A 19,719-nucleotide genomic window follows, 5' to 3' on the forward strand; every position below is an offset into this window, starting at 1 on the left:
ACCACTAATTCCTACCTCGGCTGCTATTCTCCGCACACTCATACCTGGATTCTGCTCTACCAGTGCTAGAATTTCTTCTTCTGCTCTAGGAGTGGATACCGACCTTGGTCTTCTGGATAAATGGCACTGTTTGCTCAAGGAACCGGTATCACGCAATCTTTGGTGAATTCTTCCAAACATGCGTTGTGAAGGAATCTGGCGATTTGGATAAGCGTCAACATAAAGACGTCGCGCTTCGGTGGCGTTCCCATTAGCACGACCATACATGAAATGCATGTCTGTTAATTCTGCGTTAGAGTAACCAGCCATAGCGAAAGAAAACTTGTGCACTGAGAACAACTGTCAAATACGTACTGTTTATTTCACTAAACATCAACCAGCTATTATAAGAAAATACACAACGTTTTTGCAAAATAAAAAAAGGGGCTAAAAACATAAAACATCCATATCTCCGCAACCGTTACTTTGCGGACCCATGTTTATTGAGACTTCTGCTTATTTTGGTTCATACTATTACGTCCTTAAATATTTTACACTCTCTTTTTAACACCCTGTATTTTCCAATATCTATATTTTTGCAGACCTTTATAGTAGCCTTCAACATCGAATACTTTGACCACATAGATGAAATTGCATATTTTTTCTTCAAATTTAAAAAATACAATAGCATGACTTCTTCATTTATTGTCATTACTCTCCTTTTTCCCTACAGTCGTTAAATTCGGCGAACACTTCTTCGTAATGTTCCCTGGATTTCGCTGGCAATAAATGGAAAATTGCTTTTTGAGCTTCTTCAAAAACAGCCACAGGAACACAATTACTTTCTTGTATTTTTACCATTGCCTTTTATCCACTTAAGAATATTAAACTCTCGAACTCCGTTTCGCGTTTAAACATTCTTGCGTGGATAAAATGCTACTTAAAAGACTTAAACAATAAATAACTATAATATGGTTATACAGAGGGTGTCTCATAAGTAAAGGGCGGAATATATGCACGTCAATTCAGTTAAAATATGCGCATATATATGCATCGTTTTTCTCTGAAATATGCAACAATATGCATTTATTTGTCAAAATATGCAATTATATGCCTTGAATATAACATGGAAAAATGGAAATAAAGAAACGCCGACTCTTACAAAAATTATTTATTTTAAGTAAAATTAAAAGAAAAACATAATAGGTAAAATTTTCAACCTGAAATAGTATAAAATGCATTTATAACGATATATTTTTCAAAATTTTCCAATAAAAATGTTTGCCTTCTGTCTGTAAAAATATGTTTGTACAAAGAAAAAGTTCTTTCAACATCTACCGATGTGATCTGGCAATATTTTAATTTGGGTAGTAAGTTATAAGGTCAAGGTATTACTTCGTTGGATGGTTTACCATCAAAAATATTTTTGACTTCCATTAAATACTTAAAGCCTTCATTCTTTCCCACAATAACTTCGAGTTTCCTTCTTACTTGATTTCCTACATCACCGGGAACTTTTTTGCATTTGTCGGAAAAAGTTTCAACAATATTAATTGATTCTCTTAAACTTATATTCCTACTTTCTAACGAAGTTATTATATCTGGTACAAAACTAAAATTAACCTTAATAAAAACAAGTTCCTTAGCTAAATTTACATTTTTGAATAATGCTTGACTTTGCACTACACACTGCGAATTGTCTTCTAAATTTAAAACTATGTCTTTAATGGCTTCAAAATGGTCTGCGTAGAATATCGCGGCCTTAATCCATGTTCCACATCGAGTAATTACGGGCTCTGGAGGTAAACTAACTCCTGGCAATTTCTCTCTATAGATCTGCACTCTTAGAGGTGCTTTCAAAAACACTTTCTTTACATTTGAAATTAATTTGTTCACCAAGGGATATGCTGTTCTAATAGTTTCTGCAACTCTGTTTATCCCGTGTAAAAGACAAGTGACATGTACCATATTGGGATAAAATATTTTTAAGTTTTGGCCTACTTTAACCATATACGGCGCTGCGTCAGACAAAAACACTAAAAACTTCTCTACTGGAACTGGTTTTGGTAAAAAAAAAATTGATAGAGACTGCTGAATAAATCGAGTTACGGTCATATTATTTGTTTTGTCTAACTGTTTAGAAGATATTTAATATGGTTTCCCTGGCTCATTTTCTTGAAGCCCTCCAATAATAAGATGTGCGATATATCGACCACATGAGTCTGTGCTTTCATCAACAATAATATAAAAATGTTCATCGCCCAGTGAAACTTTAATTTCTCCCATTACGGTTTCGTATACTGTTTGCACATTCTTCTTTCTAAGTGTAGATTCGTCAGGGATGTTTTGATTACAATATTTTTGCAAAAAATCTCTGAATTGTGTATTTTGCAGTTTCTTCAAAAGTATATTTGCTGCGACTAAAGCTTTGCATAAGTCTTGATGAAACACCTCCTTTTCACTCTTTGGTTTGACATTTTGAAATGCGGTTTGCACACACTGCTGAACAGGCACAGATTTATTTTTCTGCAACTTAGCTTTATGCATAGTTGTTTTCAAGTGTTGATCAATTTGGAACTTCTTTTCACAAACAATGATTTTGGCACAAACTTTGCAAAACACTTTATCCCCACTAAACTCCAACTCAGGAAAATTTTTAATCCACGAAGCGACTTTCCGCATTTTAGGCGTTTGAAATAAAATATTTTCGAAATCACTCTTTTCACACTGGAATCTATCGACAAACTAAACTATACAATATAAATACAAAAGAATAGACCACATCTGCTCTCCATTCTCTGCAAGCTGATTACTTGGAAATTCCTAAACACCCAATAAATGCCGGCAATAAACCATATAATAATAAAACGGGTGAGCCGACAAAACCTACCCACTTTTAAATTATTTAAATTATCTGCAAGGGTCGCACTTAATCTTTTGATAAAACGAAAAACATAAAAATATGCACACAAATTTTATTTTTGCCGAAATATGCAATTTTTTATGAAATTTGTTAAAATATGCAAAATATGCAAATATTTGCATATATTCCGCCATTTACTCATAAGTAATATCGGTCTAATAACTAAAAATTTACTACGCCTCATTTTATACATGCGTAACTTGTTAATACAATTATCTAGTTCTATGAAGAGTGTAATTGTTTTACTTTATTTTAATTATATTGTCTTTGTTTATTGGCGGCGCAAGACGTTTTAATAATAAAAAGTATGTAGTTAAGACATTATTGGAAACAATTTTCCTTGCAGCCGTGGCAGCAAGGAAAATATCAGATATTGAAGGATAAGACATGGTTAATGAGCGAATGACACAGCGGGTTTAATCGTTTTAACAGTGGAGATTTGACATTTGAAGATCGATTGCCTATGTGGGATATTGAGGCTACAAAGGAAGCAGAACACTCGTGGATTACCGATTACCGTACTTGCTTGGAATTTCTAAAAAGACTATACATCGCCAATTAAGGTCATTAGGTAAGACCTATAAAAGTTGTTGGATAGTGTCCCATGAATGAAAACCGACATTATTTATGAGACACCCCTCTGTATTAGGTATTTTCAAAAAAATTTGCATTGATATCACAGCCACACAAAAAAGAAAAGTAGTCTGTACTTTTCATGCGACATATGTTTTCTGTAGTATTTTTGCCTCCTGATCACGTATCCGGTGTCAAAATTAAACTATCACATCACAGGAATTTCCTAACCTCAAAAAAACAGGAAAAAATAGCAACAATTCATGAAAAAGTGCTAGGAAAAATACATTTTTTTTTTTCTATATTCAAATGTTCATTTATATAGGTAGTTAAGACCCCGCCCAACGTGAATCCGCGGTCAGCATTAATGGTTCTTTTTCTAACCTCAAAAATACGGGTCAATTAAAGTCAGATATCACGAATTTTCAAACAATAACCGATTCGCGCCAAATTTGGTATACGGGGGTTTTCTGGGTCGCTGATCACGGATCCGAGGTCAATTATGCAAAATTCAAGATGGCGGATCCAAGATGGCCGACCCAATTTTCAAAAAATAACAGAATCGCAGCAAATTTCGTGTACGAGGGTTTTCGGGATCGCTGACTACGAATCCGAGGTCAATTTTGCAAAATTCAAGATGGCGGATTCAAAATGGCCGACCTAATTTTCAAATAATAACAGAATCGTAGCAAATTTGGTATACGGGAGTTTTCGGGGTCGCAGATTACGTATTCGAGGTCAGAACTGCGGAATTCATTTTGTAATATTTTACTTTTACTGCCCAATCATGTGTTAATCTACTTTTTTTTCGGCTATATATTGTTCCTTTTTCTGTAAAATATCTATTCACGGGTTGAACTTTGTAAATCTGATTCGTTATCAGTGACCTCGAAAACCCCCTTATACCAAATTTGATGCGAATCTGTTATTTTTTTAAAATTTGGTCGGCCATCTTGGATCCGCCATCTCGAATTTTGCAAAATTGACCACGGATCCGTGATCATCGACCCCGAATACCCCGTATACCAAATTTGGCGCGAATTTATTTTTTTGAAAATTCGTGATATCTGACCTTAATTGACCCGTTTTTTTGAGGTTTGAGAACCATCAATTCTGACCGCTAATTCACGTTCGGCGGGGTCTTAACTATATAAATGAACATTTGAATATAGAAAAAAAATTTTTTTTTCTAGTTTTCCTAGCACTTTTTCATGAATTTTGCTATTTTTGACCTGTTTTTTGGGGTTAGGAAATTCCTGTTATGTGACAGCTCAATTCTGACACCGGATTCGTGATCAGGAGGCAAAAATACTACAGATAACATATGTCGCATGGAAAGTACAAACTACTTTTCATTTTTTTTGTGGCTGTGTAATTCATGTAAAAAACGCACTAGTAACAGTAAAAGTCAACTTTAATGAACGGCCTGCACGCGGGAGAATGAGCGCGGTGCCCACGCACGCGCATGGACGGCGCTCTCGTCGCCCACGAGATTTTTTACTTGAACGTTTCAAATTCTTTATATGTGCAATGTCAGCATGATGCCATGAATAGCTTCCCGGCTTTTATTTCATGTATCATTTACTCACGGACCTTAGACCTAGTAGATTAATCATTCTGATGTTTTATCTATGCTCCACCACCCTTTCATCCATTCCCTTCGGTTAGCGGCGCCCATGAATAGAGGCGATAAAAATTAACGTATGTCTTCAACAATGTCAATATTTTTTTACAAAGTAAAACATTATTCTATAATATTTTTTTCAACGACATTTGTTTTTTACAAATACTGTAGGTGGCCACGCCAGAAGATAAAGTCGGCAACTTGGGTCTGACCAACATAAGTTCGCAGATCACGCAACTCCAGGGACTCCTGATGGAAGGCGTGCTGACCTTCCTGCTCCTATTCGTCATCCACGGCGTCTGCGACCCCCGCAGGAACGACATCAAGGGATCCGCCCCACTTGCCATCGGGCTGGCGATCACCGCTGCCCATTTATGTGGGGTAAGTAGAATTTATTTATTTATTCAGTGTTGCAGAAATACTAGTCCACGGGCCCAGACCCTTTTTTTTCTTTGATTAATAACAGCTTCGTTTTGACGAGACGCCCAACTTGTCCCTCTACGGAAATTTTTGAAAACGGTAGCTAATAAAGCGCGAGGGTATCAAATATGTCAATTTGGTGAATTGTCAATATTTATTGCTAACAAGTAGTTTTTTACTTAAATCGCATGATAATTGTATGAAAAACTCTAAAAAACTTTTGTCCTACACGTTCGATGGTTTTTCCGAAGCGTCTCCCACTCTTAACATGTTAAAATAATATGATCTTAGAAGTTATTAATAACCACCTAATTTTTTCGCAGATGCTTGGTAATTATTATTATAATTCAGTGACATTTTTGTCCTACACGTAAAATAGAAGGTTTTCCTAGTCCTACAATGGAAAAATGTCATTTTCACGGGTACAATTTTCTCATTAATAACTGTAGGACAAAGAAACCAAACGATATTTTAGGGAATTTTTAATAAAAAGAAACTATGTCCTACAAAAAAATGAGTATGTATCGCTAGTCCTACAAAAATTATATAAAATTATTTAAAATTGCGAATTTCGAAATCAGCATTATATCTTCTTGTGATTATCACTCCCCCCCAGGAAGTTTGGGGGGGGGAGTGATAAACAAACTTTATCCTTATCAAGCGCGGCCGAACTAAACCAAAGCGATTTTTCTCTATGTCGTCGAAAAAAGTGTATATTTAACTTTCTATGCACATGTGATCGTATGATGCCACAAAGTAGAAAAGTAGTAACCCTCCAGAGAGTTTAGGGGAGGGGGGGTGGATATATTAAGCAAACTACCCTTATCGAGCCAAGTCGAGCCAAACCGATGAATTTTTTATTATATTTTAAAATCATATGTAAATGTTTTTGTATTATTTTTAATTTTTATTCTAGAAATTATAGAAAAAAATTTTGAATAAAAGGTATTTTTGAGTATATTAAACAAAGAAATATACATTTTTATCTCAAGTTTAAAGGAGTTACTTACTGAACCCGTTTCAGTAACTGAATACCTTTTAATATAATTAACTTTAAATTAATTAAGTAGATTAATTAATTTTATTACTTTAAAAAAAAATTTATACACAAAAATAGTTAATAGTTATTAATTTTGTTATTCTGCATTAACTTTTACTACTAAAATTATTCAATAACCACGCTCATGTGTGATATTCAATAAACAGCTCCTTTATCTATTAATAAAATAATCATTTTTTGTATGAAAATAACAAAAAGTGAATTTATTACTATAAAATATTATATTATATTGTTTGCAAACAATCAGAATTACTTTAGAGAATTTTTTTATTTCCTCTCTTTTTTCTCGGAAATTCGGATTATCGCACAATAATTTGCATAAGAACTCCATAGTCAAAAAAAAAGCACAAAAACGTGGACGACTGAAACACACTTGATTCTCTCTAAAATAAAACGTGGGCAAACCGCCAAAATAATCCTGATTGGTGCGGGAATTTTGAAATTTTTTATTTTCACCAATGGTGAAACATTCGATAATTCATAAATTTAAAAAAAACTTATTATTATAAAGATTATTGAATAATTCATTATTATATAGATAAATAAGTTAAAAAAAAATTATAAACTTCAATAATTTTTTTTATAATTTTTATTGAAAATTAAATTGTATGATTTCCAGTATAATTTTATTTGTTTTCATCACTAGCTTCCACTTTTTTTGTAGGACATTGGTAAAATCTTGATTCAAACATCGTTCTCAAAAGAAAAAATCGAAAATTAGGTTGTTATTAATGAGAAAATTGTACCCGTGGAAATGACACTTTCCCAGTGTAGGACTAGGAAAACCTTCCATTTTACGTGTAGGACAAAAATGTCAATGAATTATAATAATAATTACCAAGCATCTGTGAAAAAATTAGGTGGTTATTAATAACTTCTAAGATCATATTATTTTAACATGTTAAGAGTGGGAGACGCTTCGGAAAAACCATCGAACGTGTAGGACAAAAGTTTTTTAGAGTTTTTCATAGAATTATCATGCGATTTAAGTAAAAAACTACTTGTTAGCAATAAATATTGATCATTCACCAAATCGACGTGTTTGACATCCCCGCGCTTTATTAGCTACCGTTTTCGAGAATTTTCGTAGAGGGAAAAGTTGGGCGTCTCGTCAAAACGAAGCTATTCCCCAAAATTCAGCTTGTTATTAATCAAAGAAAAAAAAGCGTCTGGGCCCGTGGACTATACCTAATGGATAAAAAGAGAATTTAATTTCTGTAATTATTTCAGAAAGCATCAATTATATTTTGGATTAGTTAGTTATATTTCAATTTCAGTTTAGTTTAATGTATTTCAGGAAGCGTTTGTTGTATTAACTTTAGGAGGCAACTTACCTCATTATTTTGCTCATTGTTTGGTAGATGGCATTGAAGTAAAAAAAAAATTGTTTTTCATCTAAATAGCTTTGAAACGCTTTGTCCAATTTAAGTGAAGTTTGGTATGCATACACCTACCATTAAATATACAGGGACTAGAAGATCCATCTAATTGTTGACGTTGCTCATAGTTTTAGGGGATGTTAGGCCGTCCGCGGCTAGAAGGCAGAGAAGGCTGACGCCGTCAAATCTAAGGGTGTATCAAAAAGAGGCAATTTGTTGCTTAAACTGTGGTAGTAAAAGTAATGATTGTAATAAATATGATAATTGCATGATTTGTGAGATCTAATGGCGTCAGTCACAAAACCCCCTGGATTCTGAGGACCTACACAAACATAAAAATTTGTGGGCAAGTGTCAACCCTTTTACTTTGACTTATCTGATAGAATAGCTTATAAATCCCAATTGGTTTTATCATGAAAGTTCTCTATACGAGCATATAAATTATTTCCTAAAAAAAAGGTATAGGACTTCAGGGTTTATTATCAAAATACGAGCACTTTAATTTTCACCAGCTTCTATAATGAGGGGATCCTGAAATATGGTGTTTTAATGCAACTTACATCTCTATACCAAGTTGCTTCGTTTTGCCAATACAATTTTTTTCCAAATAACTGAAATGCTTCTGTAAATTATTTCTACACTTCCAAGTAACTACTAAATATGTTCCAGATCCAATATACTGGATCTAGTATAAATCCGGCACGCAGTTTTGGGCCAGCCGTTATCATGAACATCTGGGAAAATCACTGGGTGAGTAATATTTATTTTTCTTGCTATTATGTTGATGATTATGTATTCCAATCAATCAATCAATTTAATTTTTTTTTAACTTATGTTCTTCACTTTTAACTTTTTTCTTTAAACCTCTTCATATTATTTTTTAATGACTTGAAAAATAGGTAGGTATGGGAAATAAATGAATTTTAGAACATTACGATGCTGCAAAAAGGATATTGTAATAATTATTAAAAGATGTTAAATTGAGATTATATCTTTACAATGAATGATTCAGAATATATCTGTAGGTCTGATATAATAGAAAAGAATGTTTATGATCCGTGTGGCTAGGGATTTTCCCAAAGAGATCGGAAAAGGTCATTTACTCCAGCATTCTAAAAGTGTTATGTAAAATGATGAGAGCTTGTTTAGAGAAAACCAGGATGCGAAAGGTCAAGGAGCATAAACAAGAAAATTAAAATAATGTTCAGACATTAAAAAAAAATACATATTAGGTACTTGAATTCAATTAATTTGTAGATCATTATGCAAAAGAAATGAATTAATGAATTTTCATCATGCTGGTATATAGGGTGTCAAACAAGGAGGCAATAAAAAGGGTAATTTGTAACAAAAAATAGTGCCATGTATATGTTGTCCGAATCTTTGCGGTCTTCGAAGTATAATAATTTTTGTCATAACTGGTCCATATATTGTACGGACAAGTTATGAGCAATCAAATTTAATGAGCTTCATAGGCGTCCCTAGAAAAGTTTTCTACTAAAGGTAAAAAAATTATAATAATTTGTATATAATGTGTAGAACATTTCTATTATATGTTCATTTGACCAACAACATATTTTAATTATTTATGTCCTCAAACAATTTTATTATATTGATGGTAAATTTCGTTTTGTTCCGTTTCAAAAGGTCTCCAAAATGCCATGTTGCAATATTATTTCTCCCTTCCGCAATTGTAATATAACTGACTAATAGAAGGTGCCTATAAAAAATTAAAATTACCTAAATCACACCGAATTCCGCATTGCTGCACTGCACTGCTAGGCAATTTGTCAATCACTTGTCAAAAGCTGAGATTAATTGCCCAGTAGCCCAATACAGTTGTGTTAGATTTCGTTTGCCTGTGCTCGCATTCTTCAACTGGGCATATACATTTCTACCACCTCCACGTGTAGTTCAACCAGACCTGTATATGGGTATGGTTAAATAAATATGGGAACAAGTTCTTCAAATATTTCAATGTCGAGTTGCTGCGTCAGTGACCAGGTTCGGTACATATCGTCAACGACTTAGTTCTTCAATTGATATCGGAAAGACTATACTATTTTCTCGTTTTATTCTTTAGTGTTTTTTTAGAAAATGTTTTTAAAATTCATAGGAAAAACTAAATTCTAGATTTTGTCTTCAACATGAAAACATAAAAAATTAAACACAAAAATAGTTTACCTAATCTCTTACATTGTAGTTTGAAAAAGACGGTGATATAATTTTTTAACTTTCAACTTAAGCTATTTCCCAAAAATTCTAGCATAATGTAAAAATGGATTTACATGTATTCAACAGATGAAACTTATTTTTTAAGAATTCAGTAGAAATGTTGCACCGAATTTGGCATATTTTTGTATAATTTTTGTTAAAATAAATCTAAGCATGAATAGAAGAAACAGAGTTGCAGTTAAAATGGTATAAGGAAAGTCTCACTATTTTCATTCAAAGAATCTGTGGTTAACGGTTTGACCTACCTTTTTGCAACACCCTGTATTATGTGTAAATAAAAGTTTGTTAATAAAACTTTTAAAATAGTGATAATTGTGCACTACTTGGTACAAAAGTATTTCTTTGTTCTGTTTTGTTTGATATTCGACTGAAATGTACCAATTTATTTTCATTTACAGATATACTGGGTAGGCCCAATTATCGGTGGGGTGGTTGCCGGTCTAGTGTACAGGTTCCTGTTCAAAGTGGAAAAAGGAGAAAACGATTCTTACGATTTCTAAAAACTGACAACTTCCGAAACGATTCATTCTAACCCTCTTTGCTTCGTCATCCCTTGTTCCGTCATCACTAACGCTCACAGGAAGCATCCGAGACTAACACTGTACAAGTTTTTTTACATATTGTAAAAAGGTATATATATTCTGTCTTAGTTTCTCAACTAAAGATGTATTTGTAGTTATTTTATCCACGACCGAGTGTTATAAGGGCAACTTTAATCGCCCGTGGTCTATAACAAGTGACTACTACTATAATGACTCGATGCTCGATTTAAAATGCAAAATGGGAAGAATTTTGCATCAAATACCGACACCAAATTTGTGACTGACGTGGATAAAATTTTGTGTATATCAGAGGTGTAATAAGAGCTTGAGGCCCAAGAGTCCAGACGTTGACCAACTTTACACCTTTGACATACACAATAGTTTCTAAGTGTTTGTCATAACTTCCAAGTTCTTTGGAACATTATCGAATTTTCCATGTACAGGGTGATGAAGTTTTTCAAAAATAGGTTAACAAAACTAATTTCATTTAATTTAATTTCAAATTATATTTTTTTTTAGGAATAAAAGGTCTATTCCACTTTATTAAAAAAAAACGGCTCCAGTTTATTCTTCTAGAACTTCAACACTCTGTATCTAAAAACTCAGTGGAACATTAGATCTTTTAAATAAAGCTTGATGGCTTTTGGCTCCAACGAACTATCTTTTCATGTTGAGAGTTATGACTCAGATTTTAGAAAACACCCTGTATAAATATTGCTATTTATTTAAGCTAATAAATTTAGGTCCAAAGTTTTTTCTAAAGGAGATCGACTGTATGCAATTTAATATTGTTTGCCTCGTTTAAGGAAAACATTTTTTGTGTATGTATGTGTAAATAAATCAATAAAATAAATAATAAAATAAAAAAAGTGACTTTAGGTACTAACACTCCATATTTGTCACCGATACTTCTCCAACATTGATATTTTTTCAGTGTGATACGATCCATACAAAATACGGCTATTTTTTAAGATTGCCCAACACGAATTTGGATTGGAGCACAGTGTGAATATGTGTGTGTGTGTGTCTGTGTGTGTCTGTGTGCTTCACCAATAAATCATCAAACGGGGGCAACCAGGTTTAAAATAAAATATACGATTAGCGTATTTATTATTTATTCACAATTTTCATTAAAAAATGGCTTTAAAGCAGTATTATTGTAATAACACTAATGCAAATTTCCTAACTGATGAATAAATACATAGATATTCAATAACATAATTACGAAAAAGATGTATAAATTTTTAATTTGTACACATTTCAATCAAAATCTCAACCAACTTGCTGCATTGATTTTTCTTACTAACTAGAGTAAAATTATATGCTAAGTTTGTAACAAGGTAATACTTTAATTAATTTATTAACAGGACAGCAAGTTTCTTGAAATGGAAATTTTTTCATGAGAATGTGTATCAACACTTTTCATTTAGTAGATATATGGACTTATTATTTATACACGGTACTCGTCCAGAAACAAGCAGATCATTTTTTACGTAGATCTTAGGGTATCTATTCTAGAAATGTTGTGTTTGTTTTTGGACGTCTTCTTGAAATACAAAATTTTGGACTTATAAAACAATGAAATGGGAAAATGTCTGTGAATACAAACGGTTTCTGCATCATTGGCATATCATTCTGCTCTTTCATTCGTCTCGCATTACTTTTTCACCTAAGCTACCTAATCTACCGAGTTAAGTTGAATAATGACCCGCATTTTGTTGGCAGAGATATCAATAATAAAATTACATTTCTTGGAAAACACCGCATCGTCAACGTAAAACTTACGGTGCATCCTTATTCTAATCTTCAAAACGGGCGATAGAGAAATCTTTACAAAAATGTTTAATGGGAATATTTAATAAGAAAGATGCAGGACGTTCAAATATACATTTTGAATCAATTTTTTAAACACAAAACGATGAGGTACACAGTCCGGTTAAAAACTATATTGTGGCGAAGTTCGTAGCGCTATCTATGTGCAGTTAACGGAATTATGTAGTGTGAAGCCTTCCAAGCGATCGAACAAAATTTCATCATTATACAGGGTGACCCGAAATTAATGCAACAAAATTTGGTCACAGATTCTGAAGACAAATTTAGGGGACCCGTACTTTTTATTTTTGCCAAGTGGCCCTCTCTTTTGGAGTTACAGCCCCCTGAAATCCGCCCCTAAGAATAATAGTAATCTTTTTTTTATATCTCAGAACCCTGTTGTACGAGTATCACTAAATTTGGTACAGAGGAGTTTTGTGATGTGGAATCTGATGGTGCTACGCATTTTGGCTGGCCCCCTTGTCTTTGTAGCCAAAAAAATTTGGTCGCATATTTTAATTTCTTAAAAATTATTAGTCCGCTGGAAACCCATTAAATTTAGAGACTTTTTGTCTCTTGATACTTCTTTCGTAAAACGCAATGTTTTCGAGAAAAAATGTTAAAATGTACATGATTCGCCATTTTCCTCAAAAATATTGAGTTTTAAGGAAAAATTTTAAAAGAGACAAAAAACTTTCTAAATTCAATGACTTCCTAGCTAACCAATAATTTTTTAAAAATTCAAATTTGCGACTATATTTTTTTTTGTTCCAAAGATAAGGGGGCCCACGAAAAAGTGTCTTAAGGGGGGTTCCCACCAAAAAGCGTAACACTATCAGATTCCCCATATCATAAAACCCCTGTGTACCCAATTTAGTGGTTCTTGTACAACAGGGTTTTCTTAGGGGCAGATTTCAGGGGGTTGTAACACCAAAAGAGGGGCCACTTGGCAAAAAGAAAAAAATACGGGTCCCCTAAATTTGACTGTTTATCCATATTTGTAAAACAGTTGAAATAAAATCCTCCATCGTCTGTTCCACTTTGACAAGTTAGAACTTGGACATCCGCAGAGATTCTGAATACGTTTTCTTGTACATTTTGGTTAATGATCACTACGTTTTGTGGTTACATATAATTTTTAATCGAGTTAGGAGAAAAATCTATATATTCCAACATTTTTGACGACTTTACTTCTAGAGACGTCGGAGGATGTTTTCCAGGAAACGTTTCGTAAACCAAGAAAAAATATGACTTCGAAACGAAGTGGGACTCATATCTTTTAAGGTTTGTCAATGACAATACTTTTTGTTATGTGATAACCACAAGTTACAATCATATATTGATAATGAACTTATTTTTAAGTACCCAAAAGATTTCGCCTCTAATTTCTTACTAAGTAGGTGCAAACGTCTCAACTGTAGAGGAAAAATCTCTCGATGATTCTTTGGCAGAGCACTTGTAAAGAAAGAAATGAAGGTCTTAGTCTAAATTTTGTTATATAAAAATGCTACTTTCTTTTGCGAATCGCCCTCCGGGGTACGGCCCTGCCTAAATTTAACCAATACACAGCGTTAATACCTATAGCCAATTACTTAAGTTTTGTATATGTTTGCGAATTTCTGACCAAAGTTATTACTAAGTCTTACTTAATACGTTTATATTATATTAGGCCGTATATATTTAAAATAAACAGAGAACACGTAATGTATTCTTTAAGGCAATTTTTAACTTCCACTTCAAATACAGCAGTTACTTTTTACAAATAGTACTTTTTTACAATCAACCATTACACACACATGTTTAAATGCTTTTCATTCTACAAAAGATAATGCGCGATTAAAAAATATAAATAAAATAAACGAAAAAAAAAATAGAAAAACAGTTTAAAAAAAATAGAACTGCTAAAACACATTTCAATACTGAGAATTGCATAAAAGGCAATTTAAATTTTTGTCGATACATTATGACTATATACCTAATCAGAGTTGAAAAAAAAAAAAAAAAATAGAAAACGACACAATTTTGAAAGTAACACTTTACGTTCTTTAAAATTTTTTATTTCAGCCATTTTTTTAGATAAACCGTGCACCCTAATGCTCTTATTCGGTCCAGCACAAAGTTAAAAACTGCTGAGGAGGCCGTACCTCGTGGAACTTTGTAAGTTTCTTACCAAACAACCATGAAACGAGTTAGCATGGTAAACTCTCTGCATGAACTGGTTATAAGTAGAATAAGGCATCGTTTTTAATAAACTATATTGGGCGCAGGGCCCAATCAAATTTTAAAAAGTTTATGTAGATGTTAAGTAGTATTATACACGTTATATAAGAAAAAAAAAGTCCCTTCACAGAGCATAGTTATAGACACTGAAATAATAGTGGTGAAATTTTGCATATGAAAAACTATACACATCTCGTGCTTATATCACAGAAATAATTTATATAAGGAGAGCTTTATTTGAAGAAAATAACCATGATTAACTTCATTGATTCTCCGATAAATAAATTTATTTGGCGAATTTTATGAAAATACGAGGGCTGAATAAGTACCTGGCCTAGGCAAGAGATGGCGCTACTAGTGATATTTTTCGTAAATATAACCTTTCTCAACAACACTGTTAAACTGTTCTCTGTGTGGTATAGTTTATAAATGCCAGCCATTTAAATAGAACAAATTTTGCAATTTTACATCCATGAAGAAAATTGATTATTGTGTGGTGATAAAATGACACTTATTTTGTTGAAAGAGTTGAAGCGCAATCGTATTTTTTAGAGGGATACAAAAGATAGAAAAACGTTGAACTAAGTGTATCGAACTGAAAGGTGAATACATTGAACAATAAAATAAAGTTTTAGCAAAATGTTTCTTCTCGTCAAGACCAGTTACTTATCATACAACCCTCGTATTATATCAAGGTTATATGGTTATGTCAGCTGCACTTTCTGTAAACTTTAAATTTTATTCAGGCTTTTCCTTACTTATTTTCTTCAATTAAAGTATTACAATAATTAATTACACATAACACAAACATAACAACCAAAGTAACTCTTTCCTTGTAACAAGTTTTATGTATTTTAATCGTAAACTTTATAGTGATTTAAAGCACTTTAGGGAAGAATTATATAATTATTTATCAGAATAATAAACGGTTCTTTTTTTTTTGGTATAAATAACACTTATTCAAAATTCAAAATCTACCAATTATTTACTATTATATTTACAATTATTACGAAATTCGCTCAAAGTTAAATCAAAAACGGGTTTTTAGCAAAAGTGATGAATTGGTGACGAGTCAATTCTAAATCGTGGAATATGGTTTAACCATGCCAATAATACTAGGACAATTTCTTATTAAAATTTACATTATAACTTTTATTTGGCCCCAAACAAAACCTGTTCAACTTAAACGTACTTAATTTACAAAATAGAAGTTCAAGCTTATCCTTAGAACGCGCGTACCTATTGCTAAAAAACCGCCTTTTTACAGAATAAACTTAATGAAAATAGTCATCATAGTCATAATTTTTTATATAGAGTTATTGGCAGTAGTTTTATAAAATTTTTTAATTTAATTCGAGTCCACCCGCTCAAGTTTTTTTTAATTTTTATACACACTGACACAATTAAATTATGTTATTCAATTCCTGAAAGGCCCAAATAGCTTAAAGCACAGTACATTTAAGGAAAGTACAATTAATCATATCTAAAATTAATTTAACGACTGAAGCAAATTTTCTCAAATATACATCGTTAATATTCTTCTACCCCGCAGGTCATGTGCTGGGGTTTTATTAATATCCAGTGGCAAAGATACGAAATGGAATATATATCTTTTTCGAAATCAGAAATTCCAAATACGACTTAAATGTACTGAGCGAATTTATGAATAACAGTTCATCAGGTTTTCACTTTGTTTAAAGAGTCACCTCTCGATTTTTAGATTACTCTGCACTGTACTCTTAAAGAGTGTTCAGCATATGCTAGCACCAGTCATCGTCATCGGAATCGGAGTGCCTAGAACGTGTTGGTTTCGGTTTGTATCTGCAACGTCAACACCAGATTTCTTATATACCTCCATATTAGTCCGGTCAATATAGACATTTCAAATAATGAAAATTCCAACAGAGCTAAATTTTGGTGGAGACCTTGGGATCCCATTTGTGCTAAAAAAGTTATTTGGGGTCAAAGGTCAAAATTTGAGGTTTTTTGGATTTTTTTCAAAACGGTAAGTTTTATCAAAAAAGTAGCTCGGATAACAATTATAGATCTTAAAATTATCTACAAAAATGGCACTTCAACTTTTAGAACCGCAATATCTCAGGAATGGTGATTCTTAGAAAAAAAATTACAAGGACCATTTTTGTAGATAATTTTAAGATCTATAATTTTTGTCAGAACTACTTGTTTTTGACCTTTGACCCCGAATAACTTTTTTAGCACAAATGGGATCGATGGGGACTTTTGACACTTTATTTCTAATGGTGTACCCAAGGTCTCCACCAAAATTTAGCTCTGTCGGAGTTTTCGTTATTTGTCCACTATTTTTATGACTGATTTGACCGGACTATATTCCAAACAATTAAGAATATATAATCGCACGAAATCATTAAGATTATACTATAGCTCAAAAATTTTAAGCAGTGACTCATTCTCAACATGTATGTTGTATGTATGTATGTACAATGGACAAGGCAGGGAAAGCAATTCCATGGGCGTATCATTTTAGAGGGTTCCAAAAATTGTTAGATATAGAATAATAATTAGATATGATGATTTTGGTTAAAATTAGTTTACCATTGCAAATTTACACCCACCTCAGTATATCCAACAGGCAAGTAGGTACTTTTTTTATTTATATTAAGGTATGTATTCAGCAATCCTGCTTCGCGGCAAAGGTGGCCTGTTGCCACCCATGCTTTTTTTTTTACTACACTTTTTTCTCCTTATTTTATTTCTTCACTTTCTCTAATTGGCCAAGCGACAAGTGCCTCCTGTTAAAAGTTATTGTTGTAACAGTAATGCGACACAAAATCACTAAAATCACCAAAGCTACTAAAAGTACAGACATCACTGAAGAATGAGATGCAGCATCAATAACACACTAGAAACGATTGTTTTACGCATTAATAAAATCACTGTTGTACTCTATCACTACCATTACTGCCACCTAACATAAGTCCTTATATCCACCCAGATTAGTTCAATGGGTTTTAGCTCACAGTGGTATGGTGGCAATCGAAGAAGTGTAACTCTGAGCTTTAACCAATTCGTTCACTACATAATTCGTGTATTTGACTTTTTATTTTTGTGCAATTGTCAATAACTGTTTTTAACATTTTGTTTTTATATTCAATATGTTTTGCATTCAACCATTCCATGAAATTTCCTTTTCTCCATGCAATGTTGGCAATTCTTTTATTTGTCAAGTATGACTAGGCACAAATGCATCAGTTTTGATGTGAGGCAAAATAGATGTAAACTATTTTTCTAAATTTTTCCACTGTCCATGGTAATCTCCTGTTCACCATAAACAATGTAAACCACTTTCAATATGTGTAATTATTAATCGCCGTCCTTTCCCAGATGTTGGAGGTTCATTTTTAAATCGAAATCCTTGAATTTTCTTACGGACATGATAAACACTTCTGGCAGACACTTTTGTTAAAAAATAGCACATACATGAAATAACCCTGCTGGAATTCTCTAATAAACATTGGTTATCATACAACATTCTTCATCTGTTAAATTTGCTCGTTTGTGACTACTATAATGATTACTCATTTTTCTCACTTACACGCATATGACATGAAAGGAAATGCCTAAGTGGGAAACTTACAAATTGAGAAATGAAACTATGCAGCACTAGTCTCTCTGTTTGTACACAATAAACAAAGTTAGAAATCAGTGTTGTAACCATAGAACGTTTCATGAGTTCATGCACAGATTCTATGGAAATGAACAGTCATTATAATTTCCATGCAGAGAAAACACAAAATATAGTTATTTAATCACATTAACTTGTGCTTTGATTTATTTATGAAACTTATGCTTACTATTTTTCTTTATAATTCAAAGTTGAGAAAGTTGATGTTGTTGAAAATAATAAAATTGAAAATTCGAAATAACGAAAATAAAAAAGTGTTATTATGAGTACTAACGTTACTTGGGACAAAAAGACAAAAACTTTGGACTTACCCGTTTGGTACAGGACTGGGTAACATTCTGCCGCCCCTTCCGAGCGCGACGGCCTGTTCGAAGCTCAGTGGGGCCTGATCCCTTACTCCCGGGTTGACGCTGATATTCGTCGTAACATTGGCGGGAGTGGCGGGCACGATCTCTCTCAGGGGTTCTCGATCCCTTGGGAAACTATGCGGGTAGGTGTGGGGCGTTGCGTGTGCAGACTGTGATTGCAGTTGTTGCTGCGGAAGAAGAAAAGATTGATTGACATTTTTTAGCTAAAGTTAAGTTTTCTTTTTTTTGTCATTAGTGCATATTAAAGAATACATCAATTTCACCTTTTAAAGAGTTTCTCTTGTTTCCTTAGGAGATAAATAGAAAGTAGTTCAAATGTCACAGAAATGTCAAGATGCAATTTTTGTTTTCCAATTTTAGATCAAGCTTAGGATATTTGACCTACATTTTGTCTCCTTAGAAAACACTCCAAAAGTGTTAAGTTCATTAACATAAATGTGAAAATATATTTTTTAGAACAATAAAAATGTGTTCAAACAGTCACTGATTTTTAGTTTCCTTCTCTGACTTACGTGGGTTGGAGACGCGTTGAGTTTCGGAAAGTTGATTGTACCGGGTCTAAGTTGAAGCGTCGAGGGCTTGCAGGGTGTGGGTGGTAACCTTCTCCCCTGTCCCCTTCTACCCCCCAACATTGGGTGACTGTGCTGCATGCTACCCTGGTGTGCCGCAGACTGCCCCATCGGGATACCTACCACAGCACTTGCTGTAAATTTACGACTTTTTTGTTTAGCCATCTCGTTATGAACATCGAAACATCAAATTTATACACACATAACAGTTCAATTCTAGCAATACATCAATGTATGATATAAACAGAGCAGTAAGTTTGCGGTGGCTTGGTTAATTTCAATATTTATTTAATAGAAAGTTAAATTTTATTCTTAAAGGAAATAATAAGGAGAATGTCCAGAATTGATTAT

General features: G+C 33.0%; 2 protein-coding genes across 2 annotated transcripts in view; one reads left to right on the forward strand and one right to left on the reverse strand.

Annotated features, from left to right (window-relative positions):
• The window catches only part of LOC108907197 (aquaporin AQPAe.a), a 91,482-nt gene extending 80,515 nt beyond the window's left edge, over nucleotides 1-10,967 (forward strand). The window contains exons 4-6 of the mRNA XM_018710764.2: nucleotides 5,271-5,480; nucleotides 8,628-8,708; nucleotides 10,592-10,967. Coding sequence (XP_018566280.1) covers nucleotides 5,271-5,480; nucleotides 8,628-8,708; nucleotides 10,592-10,693 — 393 coding nt within the window. The 3' untranslated portion in view covers nucleotides 10,694-10,967. The remainder of the gene's footprint in view (nucleotides 1-5,270; nucleotides 5,481-8,627; nucleotides 8,709-10,591) is intronic.
• A 5,535-nt stretch (nucleotides 10,968-16,502) lies between these two features.
• Nucleotides 16,503-19,719, reverse strand: part of LOC108907193 (voltage-dependent calcium channel type A subunit alpha-1) — a 67,675-nt gene continuing 64,458 nt past the window's right edge. Inside the window, exons 34-36 of the mRNA XM_023455696.1 lie at nucleotides 19,312-19,502; nucleotides 18,743-18,966; nucleotides 16,503-16,588 (exon numbers count right to left, since the gene is read on the reverse strand). Coding sequence (XP_023311464.1) covers nucleotides 16,528-16,588; nucleotides 18,743-18,966; nucleotides 19,312-19,502 — 476 coding nt within the window. The 3' untranslated portion in view covers nucleotides 16,503-16,527. The remainder of the gene's footprint in view (nucleotides 16,589-18,742; nucleotides 18,967-19,311; nucleotides 19,503-19,719) is intronic.

Source organism: Anoplophora glabripennis, unplaced genomic scaffold (genome assembly GCF_000390285.2).
Source record: "Anoplophora glabripennis isolate ALB-LARVAE unplaced genomic scaffold, Agla_2.0 scaffold87, whole genome shotgun sequence".
Classification (NCBI taxonomy): Eukaryota; Metazoa; Arthropoda; class Insecta; order Coleoptera; family Cerambycidae; genus Anoplophora; species Anoplophora glabripennis.